A 10,851-nucleotide genomic window follows, 5' to 3' on the forward strand; every position below is an offset into this window, starting at 1 on the left:
ATATGATCATCAGATTTTCGACAGGTTGAATACACTTTACATTTTTACATACTGTTGTTAAGTAAACATTACATTTCCAGATTCCTTTTAGAACACTGTGACATCATAGATGAGATAAAGTAAACAACTCTAAAACCCCTCCCGAACAGCCCATGAAGGCCCAACGGTATCTACCGGCCGCCGTCTCATCCTCAGCCCATAGGCGTCACTGGATGCGGATATGGAGGGGCATGTGGACAGCACACCGCTCTCCCGACCGTATGTCAGTTTCCGAGACCGGAGCCGCTATTTCTCAATCAAGTAGCTCCTCAGTTTGCCTCACAAGGGCTGAGTGCACCCCGTTTACCAACAGCACTCGGCTCACCGGATGGTCACCCATCCAAGTGCTAGCCCAGCCAGACTGCGCTTAACTTCGGTGATCTGACAGGAACCGGTGTTACATCTGCGGCAAGGCCGTTGGCCAGATGAAATAAAGTAATTCATTTTATTCTTAGAACGTCTTTCGTTCTGCTTAACCTCAAATATGTCCCAGATAATAAAGATAAAAATCACACATTTCGCGTTTCTAATGTATTTCGCAAATAGTTAAGAATACTGTGACATCATAGCTGTGGAAATTAATTAATCTTTTGTGCAGTAAACAAAGCGCGGTTCATAAATGGAGCTTTGAAAGATTTACCCACTGCAGTCACCTATTGGTAACAGCTGGAACAACTCATGGTGGTCAGGCCAAACTTGTTTCACTTTTTAACAGTAGAACCACCTACTACAGTGTTGATCGTAAGAAAGTTGATTGTGAAACAGGAGTTGATTTTATTATGCTCTTTCAGGGTTTAGAGAAGAGTATTTGAAATAAAACTCACCTTCAGCAACTACATATTTTTAATTGATTATTAATATTTTATAAGCAATAATCCTGGCTGATCCTTTCTCTGCTTTTACTGTACGAAGTAAATACATACACTGTCGATTCAGGACTTGAACTCTGAATATATTTATATGTTCAAAAGACACAACACCGAGTCATTAGAGATAAAAGCAGAAATGTGAAGGAAGATTTTCTTATTGTTCCTAGTTCACTACTGTAATCCATTGTCGAATTTAACTGTATCTGTTAAAATTTCTTTTGTTATGTCGACATAATAGTCTATGGACGAGCGCAGCTGTTGGGAGAGAGATATGTTTTATTTACGCTCAAATGTCGGCAGAATAAAACCAAATGGCCCAGATGAATAATTAGGGGAGATGAGGTTTCCACAATACTCCTGACTGTTGGTCATTGTGAAAGGCTGAAACAAAAAGTTTTTCTGAACTGATGTTCTTTCAGGTATAATGAGTGAAATAAGAAACTGAAACGCCACACTGTCCCAAAGGAACCTGCAGGGCCATACGTTGTTTGTAATCGCAACAAAATTAAGGACCATAGCACTTATGTGAAGGGTTTTAGGAGGCTGGTGGTTCCTGGTGGGAAATGGATGAGTTGAAGTTAGATATACAACGAAACAGTGACTCTGCTTGCAGGATGGATAGAATTTCTGGTCGGATGAGTACAGGGTTTTAAATAGAATAAAAAATGGGGGTATCGCAGGAATAGGCCTAATGCTAAATAAGGGAATAAGAAGGCAAGTAAGCTACAGTCAACAACATAGTGAACGCATTATCACAAGGCCGAACACCTTCCAAGTTTGTGAGTCACATACCTCCACAGATGATTCAATGTATGTATTATGAGATAAAAAGAAATTATGCAGGTAGTAGGGGAATTGGAATACAACAGTAGGACAAGGAAGAGAAGGAGAAGTAGTAGTAGAATGAACTAAGGACAGCGAGCCAAAGAGGAAACCACCTGGTAGATTTTGGCATAGTGTGTAATTTATTCATTGCTAGCACCTTGTTTAAGAAACATGAAATATGGCTGTATACGTAGAAGAGACTTGGACTGGTAAGACAGAGATTTAGGAAGTAGATCCTACATTGTAAGATATTCCAAGGAGCAGATGTGAAATGTGACTGTAATTTATAGGCTGTAAACTGTAGATAAAAACTGATGAAATACCAGAATGGTAGGAAATATATGTTTTGGGACTTGGATGAGTTGACAGAACAATAGGTTATTCAGAGTTTCAAAGGGAGCATTAGGAAACGATTAACCGAAATTGGGGAAGCAAGTATAGTGGAAACCGAATGGGTAGCTTTGAAAGGTGAAACAGTGAAGGTACCAGAGAATCAAATAGGTAAAAAGACAACGCCTCGCAGATATCCTTGGATATCACAAGAGGCACTGAATTAAATTGATAAAGGATATTCGCAAAAAGTGCAAAATGGGAAAGCAGAAAACGCTAAAGGGCAAATACAATTCGGCTGAGGCGTGTGTAACTACAGGAAAGATAGTTACCACCGGTAGCAAAATTAAAGAGATTTTTGGAAAATAAGAGTAGTAGAGGTAATGACAGTGGCACGTAAAGTGCCCTCCGCCACACACCGTTGGGTGGCTTGCGGAGTATAAATGTAGATGTAGATGTAGCAGTATGAATATCAAGAGTTCAGATTGAATGCCGGTACTAAACAAAGAAGGGAAAGCTGAAAGGTGGAAAAAGTGTATGGAGGGGCTATACAAGCGAAATTATCTTGATTGTAATATCACAGAAAAAGAGAGGAACTAGACGCAGATGATATGGGAGGTATGATTGGGATGAATTTGACTGAGTTCTGAAAGACCTAACACGAAACAAAGCCCCTGGAGTATACGACGTTCCCTCATACGTACTAATAAACTCGTCCACCTGTGCATGATGTATGATACACGCGAAGTACCCCCAGATTTCCGGGAGAATGTATTAACTCTAATTACAAAAAAGCAAATGCAGACTGGTAAGCACATTACGGAACCATCAGTTTCAGAAGTCATGGTTGCAAAATATTGACATGAATTATTTACATACGAGTGGTGGAGGCCGACCTCAGGTATGATGAGTCTGAGTTCCGGAGAAGTGTAGGAACACCGGAATAGCGATGGCAATGATGACCCAACAGCTTATCTCAGGAAACGGGCTAAGGAATGGTAAGTCTGCGTCTGTAGCATTTGTAGACTTAGACAAAGCTCTTGACAATGTAGACTGGAATCTACTCTTCGGTTCAAAAATGGTTCAAATGGCTCTGAGCACTATGGGACTTAACAGCTGAGGTCATCAGTCCCCTAGAACTTAGAACTACTTAAACCTAACTAACCTCAGGACACCACACACATCCATGTCCGAGGCAGGATTCGAACCTGCGATCGTAGCGGTCGCGCGGCTCCAGACTGAAGCGCCTAGAACCGCTCGGCCACTCCGGCCGGCCTACTCTTCGGAATTCTGAATGTAGCAGCTGTATTATACAGGGAACGAAGCTTATATACAAGTTGTATAGTAACCAGACGTCAGTAATAGGAGTCCAACAGCATGATAGGGAACCAGTGGTTGCGGTGTGCGTAAGGCACGGTTGTAACGACTTCCTGGAGTTACTCAATCTGTACACTGAGAAAGCAGTAACGTAATGCAAAGAATAATTTGGACACTGCATCAAAGTTCAGAGATAAGGAAAACAAATGTTTGAGGTTTGCCAGCGATATTTCAATTTTGTTAGAGACAGCGGAGGACTAGGAAGAGCAGCTGAATTTTTTGAAAGGAGGCTTGAGTTGAACATCAACTGTTGCAAAGGAGAGGCAATGGAATGTGGTCAAACAGGTCAGGCGATTCTGACGCAATGGGGTAAGAAAATGAAACACTAAAAGTAGTAGGTCCTTTTTGTCCTTTGGCCAGCGAAACAACTGATGACGGCCGAAGCAAAGAATATATAAAAACGTAGATGTCAATGTGCAAGAAAAGCATGTGTGAAGAGCGGTAACTGGTCAATACCGAATATATATTCAAGTGTTACTCTGGAGCGAAGCCTTGTGTAGAAGCGAAACCAGGATGGTAATAAGTTCAAACAAAATGAGAACGGATACTTCTGAAATGTGCTACTACAGAAGAAAATCGAAGATCACGTAATCAGTGAGAAGGTACTGAACTAAATTCGGAAGAAAATAAATTTATGGCACAACTTGTCTAAAGAAACGGCCTGTTAATTGAGCACATTCTGAGACGTTAAGGAATTGTCATATTGGTGCTGATGGGAGTGTGGGGCTGGGAGAGGGAGGTAAAAACAAAAAAAAACATAGAGGTAGACTAGGCGATAAATGAAGTAAGTAGTTTCAACTGGATGCAGGTTGTTTTAGTTACTAGGAGATGAAAAGGCTTGCACGGGATAGAGTAGCATGGGGAGCGGCACTAAACCAGTCTTTGGACTGAAGATCAAAACAACAACTTAACCTTGGAACTAAAAAGAATTCGAAACACTACTTACATACATTGCTCCTCATTCAGTATGTAAGTATCGTCTGTGGCGTTTAACCCATGTGTACAGTGAAATTTGAACTTATTCTCATTTGGATTTCGTTGATAGATTTTATTTATAGATTACAAATAATTTTCTTATGCTGGTTCTGTACAGTACAGAGAACTGTTGTATTAAAGCCAGTGAATGCAAAAAACAGTTCTATAGTTTCAGATCTTTACAGCTCGTCAGCACTTGAGTGTTTGCCACAACTACACGGGCATTAAGTGTCAATACATTCTGAATGCTCGTAAGCTGCTACGTTTGTTTGTGTAGCAGTGGCAGTATAATGTGTGGTTCTTATTTACTTGTCATCAAGGTACGTGTGAGGCGTGTGTCAACTTTGTGGCGAATATTGACGGATTTTTGACAAACCATTAACATGTTATGATTCGCCATTTTTCTTTATCAGAGGTGTTCACAGAAAAGAAAGAAACTTAATACAGCTTCTTGTGCATGATGAAGTGTGTTAGTGTTGCAAAAACAGTATTGACATTGTTTTGCCGGTGGTTTAAGGTCATGGAGAACCAGCAGGTGTCCTATATGTTATGTGCGTGCTGTAGACGTGGGGCATGATATCACCTGCCTCAGGTACTACGTAGGAAATAATGTTTTAAAAGTAACATATGATGGAAATACCATATTAAAATAATAGCTTATGCTGGAGCCCTAATACATCCTCATGCTTTGGAGCAGTAATCCAATTCAGTGCTGGAGGATCTGCTCTATTATTTATGTCACCTGATTCAAAGGAACCATTTTAGAGCTCCATTTTCCATGCAGGCTGTAGGTAGAAACAAAATAATTACACACGTTTACCATAAAATTTTTCAGAACAGCTTTATTGCTATTTGTTTCATTAGAAGCACATGTCTCTCGGTCCTATGGATAAAACAAACACTACGAGTAATTGAAAAAGAACCTCCACGTACCATGCAGCTGCTAGGTAATATGACACAAACTCTGACTTTGCAAGATGATGTTTCCAGCAATGGTAGTTTCCGTACATTGGACTGTTACAAGGAGAGACGCCCTTCCAAACATCATTACGTAGTACTTCACTTATGGAATTGTACAAGTATCACGAGATAAGTGACTGCCGCACTTACAGTGGTTCTGAAAATCTGTAAATCGATGTCACAGAACCCCATGGCGGAAACTCGTAGTCTGTCCATTGGAAGTCGCAGAACATCGACTGCTGGTCCGGGACGCAGGAGCGGCTGCAGCCTCGACAGCAGCAGAGCAGCCCTGTCGGCGCGGTCAGCCGCCGAGGAACACACCCAACAGACCACCAGCTGGCGTAACAGGACGTTAGTAAGTGCAGATAACTTCATGAGTATTTCCGCTCTCTTGTCTGTTTCTTGAGCCAGGATTATAAGCCAATAGGCACAGTAAGTCATCTCGACGAAATCTCCCAGGATGGCCAGCAGCAGCGCGGGTCCGAAGTGGAGACCGCAGAGGCGAGCGCAGCGGTGAAGAGCCAACCTGGCGCGCTGCAGCCGCCGCACCTCCGCCCCCACCGCCCCCGCCGCCCCCGGCTGTCCTGCGCGCGTCGCCAGCTCCTCCAGCTCAGCCTCGCTGCCCGCCGGCGGCCGGGTACTCCTCAGCAGCTGCCCACAGACGATGCCCATCCTGTGTCGGAGTACCAGCACAACAGCGAAGAACTGAACTCGCCAGATCGTGATAAATCCTTGAAGGCACAGGGTGATAGTACCTATTGGCCTACGCCTGAAGAAATAGGTTGCTAGTACGCTAACTCGTATGACAACCAAAACAAGCACTGCAATGGAAAGTAAAATGGCACTTTGGCGAGTTTTGCGATATATTTCCGTTCTGTAAGTGTGATCTCGCATGGCGAGCAGCGCATCTACCTGTTGCACCAGGTCCATGATACTGCTAACGTTGCCTTGTCCAGTAGACAGAGATCTACATAAAATTGTAGCTGGTTCCAACATTGACAGTAAAACAGATAACACAACTACAAAACGCACTGTCATAGGGGAATGCTGATCTATTATGATTATATGCATTACTAAATAACTGCAGTAAAAACCAAAGCCAATGACAGAGACAAGCCACATCAAACATATGAAGTAACCTGTGAGTCTCTTTAATGACTCTCTAAAGGCACAAGTTGCAGAATTTTTGTTGTCACTGATGACGGGAACCAAACCAAACATTTGAAATGTAAGGTACAATGGTCTCACTGCGCTTTCGAAGCTATGACCACTCGATTGAGAAACAGATCTGTATGGACTAATCATAATTGAAAGAGCTCTCCTCCTGTAACCGAGTAGCTCTCACGACTGAGTTACGACCTAGTGGTCAGACAGAGCACAAAATGAGAATGCTAATTTTGTTGATGGGATAACGATCGAAACGTAATTTCACGAATACCAGTAATGAACCATTAGCGCTAATGGGTCGTTAACTTGAGAGGGTAGGCCCATAAATATTACATCCTGTGTCAATCGTGGGCTAGTAGTTTGTAGACTTATATTACAACCAGTAATAATTGAAGGACAGGTGTTAAGGTAATACAAATATTTCGTATACCATCTCGGAAATAGATTAAAGAAAACATTATAAATTTCTAATCTCGTGAATTAATTTGGCACTTTGGATATGGTTTGAACTGACAGCTAGACTGATTCACGAGAAAGAGATATTTATGCATTCTATTATCGTTATGCCTGATAAGTTGTCTGGCTATAGATACTTGGCGCTATCTGCACAAAGCCAGTGCAGATCACTCATGCAATATAGTTGGAGACAAGAAGCCATTCCAGAACTCTGCGACCACGATGCACTTACACGCAAAGTTTCTGTGCCTAGATCACATTTTACTTATTCGAATTGAAATTTATACATTTTTCTAGATAGCAGCTGGTATTTCCCCCTCAGATATTTTGCACACCAGATGGAATATTTCTTGTCTGTCCTGGTTCTCCAACGGTCCTTCATAATTCCGAAGGAACGTCGTCTGCTGCCGGGGCTTGTTTCGACTCAGATCTTTCAGTTTTCACACAAACTCTTCTCGAAGTGTCGTTTGTCTCAACTCGTCTTCACTTACTTACATTTCTTTTTCTATAATCTTGTCTTCAAGCCTTGTATGGTCCCTTTAAATATTCCTTCCACCTTTCAGCTAGCCTGCATAACGCAGTTTATCAATATTTGTCAGAGAATAGCCCATATATCCTTCAAAGACACAGAAAAATACTATGAAAAGCTGCGAAATAAATGCAGTCTCAATCATAATAAAACGACTCTTTACTGTTGTGATTCTCAATCTGCAGCTCTCCACTCTAGTTTAACCTGTGCAGCTCTTCTCATTACTGAAGCACTCCTGTAACCGCATTAAGATTAAGCCACTTACTGTGTCATACCTTGGTCCACCTCTTCAACTCTTAATTTCCACTTCCAAACTTTACCGAACTTTCTATGAACCAGTCCCTTCCTCTAGTCACGCTGTGTTACACATTTCTTTTCTGCCCATTTCGATTGAATCCCTCGTCATTTGTTTTCTGATCTATCCATCTAATCTTCAGTATTCTTCTTATTACCACTTTTCAAAAGCTTCTATTAGCTTGTTGTAGGAGCAGCTTATTCTCCACGTTTTATTTCTGTACAAGACCAACCTCCAAACAAATGCTTTGAAAAAAGATATTCTCTTACATAAATTTACATCAGCTATTAACAAATTGTTTTTCAGACGCACTTTCCCTGCTGTTGTCTGGCTGTCTATTTACCCTTACTAATTTGGCCATCATCAGTTACCCTGCTGCCCAAGTAGCAAAATTCATCTACTATTTTTTAACAGCCTATTTTATAAAATAAGTTGCTCAGCATCGCCTGATTTCATTCAATTATATTCCATTCCCCTTGTTTTACTTTTGATTGTGTTCATATGATCACCTCTTTTCAAGACACTATCCATTCCCTTCGACTACACTTCCAAGTCCTGTGTTTACTCTGCAAAAATTGCAACGTCACTGCCAAGAATCAAAGTCTTTATTTCTTCCCTGTCAACTTCAGTTTCTTTTTCAACTTTCTCCTCAGTTTTCTTTACTGCTTGGTCATTCTACGTATTGATTGACAACAGGTATAGGATTTAACTCTGCCTCACTCCCTTCTCATCCATTGCCTCCCTTTCATGTCCTTCGGTTCTTGCATGTGCAGCTTAAATGACCTTCCGTTTCCTGTATTACATCCCTGCTACCTTCAAAATTTCGGGAATAGCAGTCCAGACCACTCTGTTAAAAGATTTGAAAGGTAAGCTTGTATGTGTCTTGAAACACTGCGCGATCGATAGCTCGCGCGACGTCTCCTAGAAGAGAATCCTCAGTGCGAAAGGAGCGAGGCACGTTTGTCGCGATTGACGTTGAGGCGCTTTCCCGGTAAAGGCAGTTAGTGAAGCAGTACGGACAGCTCAGGCCTGCGGGGCAACAGGCAAGCTTTTTGTCCTACCGCCCGTGTGACTTCCAAGTTGGTCTTGCTGAGCATCTTCCCGTCATCAGGGACGTGCACCAGAAACGGGAGTGGACGCAGTACTCCATTGGTTGACCAGGTTTGGAGACGAGCGGTGGGTCGTCGTCATCAACTCATCTCCCTGCGGCTCCATGTTCTTCCACTGTGCGTCACCCCACAGCGGTTTTGCACGCCCGGCGAACTACTCTTAGTTGGCTACTTCAATTCCGAGACCACGCGGCGTTCATAAAGACTGATGTGATTGGTTCTGTTGCTTCTATATCGGAGTCGGTTCAGCCTCCTGTCGCTGTTGCTCCCTATTCCTGTGTCCGACCAGGCGATTTGAGGAGCGTGTCGTTCTTATCAAAACATAAGAATTTCCATTTGGCTATTATCATAGGGCTATAACTTGATTGTGTGTTTTAAAGTATTGAGGTTTTGTAAATTTCTTTTGTCTTCAATGTCATTAATTGTGACATTCACAAAATTTTTCTTGCATATTACTTTCTGTACTAAATCGCCAAATCGCCTTTGTTAGCTTTTTGGAATTCAAAAGCTTACGTGTCTCACCGCGACAAATCTTGTTGCTTGTATTTTTATGGACTGTATTTGCAAACCAAGCCTGTGTTTACGTATGTGAGGTTCATCATACAACTGTTGGCGTCTTCCTTCCACCTAAGTTTCCCGTCCCGTTGTACGGGTAAGTGTTTTCTGTTTCCGCCTCGTGGCATGAATTGTAGATGAATCTCAGTTGGCGGCTGAACTTCTTTCCTATCAGGTGTAAGTGAGGGTGGTTGCCTTGGCTAGTAACCCAATTTTCTCTTAGTAAATTTTCAGAAATGATACATTGTGTCTACACTGCCAGCATCTAATCTGATGACCTTAGTTTTACTTGTTGTTGTTGTTGTGGTCTTCAGTCCTGAGACTGCTTTGATGCAGCTCTCCATGCTACTCTATCCTGTGCAAGCTTCTTCATCTCCCAGTACCTACTGCAACCTACATCCTTCTGAATCTGCTTAGTGTATTCATCTCTTGGTCTCCCCCTATGATTTTTACCCTCCACGCTGCCCTCCAATACTAAACTGGTGATCCCTTGATGCCTCAGAACATGTCCTACCAACCGATCCCTTCTTCTGGTCAAGTTGTGCCACACACTTCTCTTCTCCCCAATCCTATTCAATACTTCCTCATTAATTATGTGATCTACCCATCTAATCTTCAGCATTCTTCTGTAGCACCACATTTCGAAAGCTTCTATTCTCTTCTTGTCCAAACTATTTATCGTCCATGTTTCACTTCCATACATGGCTACACTCCATACAAATACTTTCAGAAATGACTTCCGGACACTTAAATCTATATTCGATGTTAACAAATTTCTCTTCTTCAGAAACGCTTTCCTTGCCATTGCCAGTCTACATTTTATATCCTCTCTACTTCGACCATCATCAGTTATTTTGCTCCCCAAATAGCAAAACTCCTTTACTACTTTAAGTGTCTCATTTCCTAATCTAATTCCCTCAGCATCACCCGACTTAATTCCACTACATTCCATTATCCTCGTTTTGCTTTTGTTGATGTTCATCTTATATCCTCCCTTCAAGATACCATCCATTCCGTTCAACTGCTCTTCCAAGTCCTTTGCTGTCTCTGACAGAATTACAATGTCATCAGCGAACCTCAAAGTTTTTATTTCTTCTCCATGGATTTTAATACCTACTCCGAAATTTTCTTTTGTTTCCTTTACTGCTTGCTCAATATACAGATTGAATAACACCGGGGAGAGGCTACAACCCTGTCTTACTCCCTTCCCAACCGCTGCTTCCCTTTCATGTCCTTCGACTCTTATAACTGCCATCTGGTTTCTGTACAAATTGTAAATAGCCTTTCGCTCCCTGTATTTTACCCCTGCCACCTTTAGAATTTGAAAGAGAGTATTCCAGTCAACATTGACAAAAGCTTTCTCTA

General features: G+C 41.9%; 1 protein-coding gene and 1 pseudogene across 1 annotated transcript; both read right to left on the bottom strand.

The window, feature by feature from the left end:
- Positions 1-343: 343 nt before the first annotated feature.
- LOC126100965 (5S ribosomal RNA) lies at positions 344-461 on the bottom strand (annotated as a pseudogene).
- A 5,013-nt stretch (positions 462-5,474) lies between these two features.
- On the bottom strand, positions 5,475-6,047 carry LOC126161367 (gustatory receptor 23a-like). The gene has a single exon (XM_049917552.1). It carries the CDS (start codon positions 6,045-6,047, stop codon positions 5,475-5,477), a length of 573 nt encoding a protein of 190 aa, XP_049773509.1.
- Between the last annotated feature and the right edge of the window lie 4,804 nt (positions 6,048-10,851).

This window comes from Schistocerca cancellata, chromosome 1 (genome assembly GCF_023864275.1).
Source record: "Schistocerca cancellata isolate TAMUIC-IGC-003103 chromosome 1, iqSchCanc2.1, whole genome shotgun sequence".
Taxonomy (NCBI): Eukaryota; Metazoa; Arthropoda; class Insecta; order Orthoptera; family Acrididae; genus Schistocerca; species Schistocerca cancellata.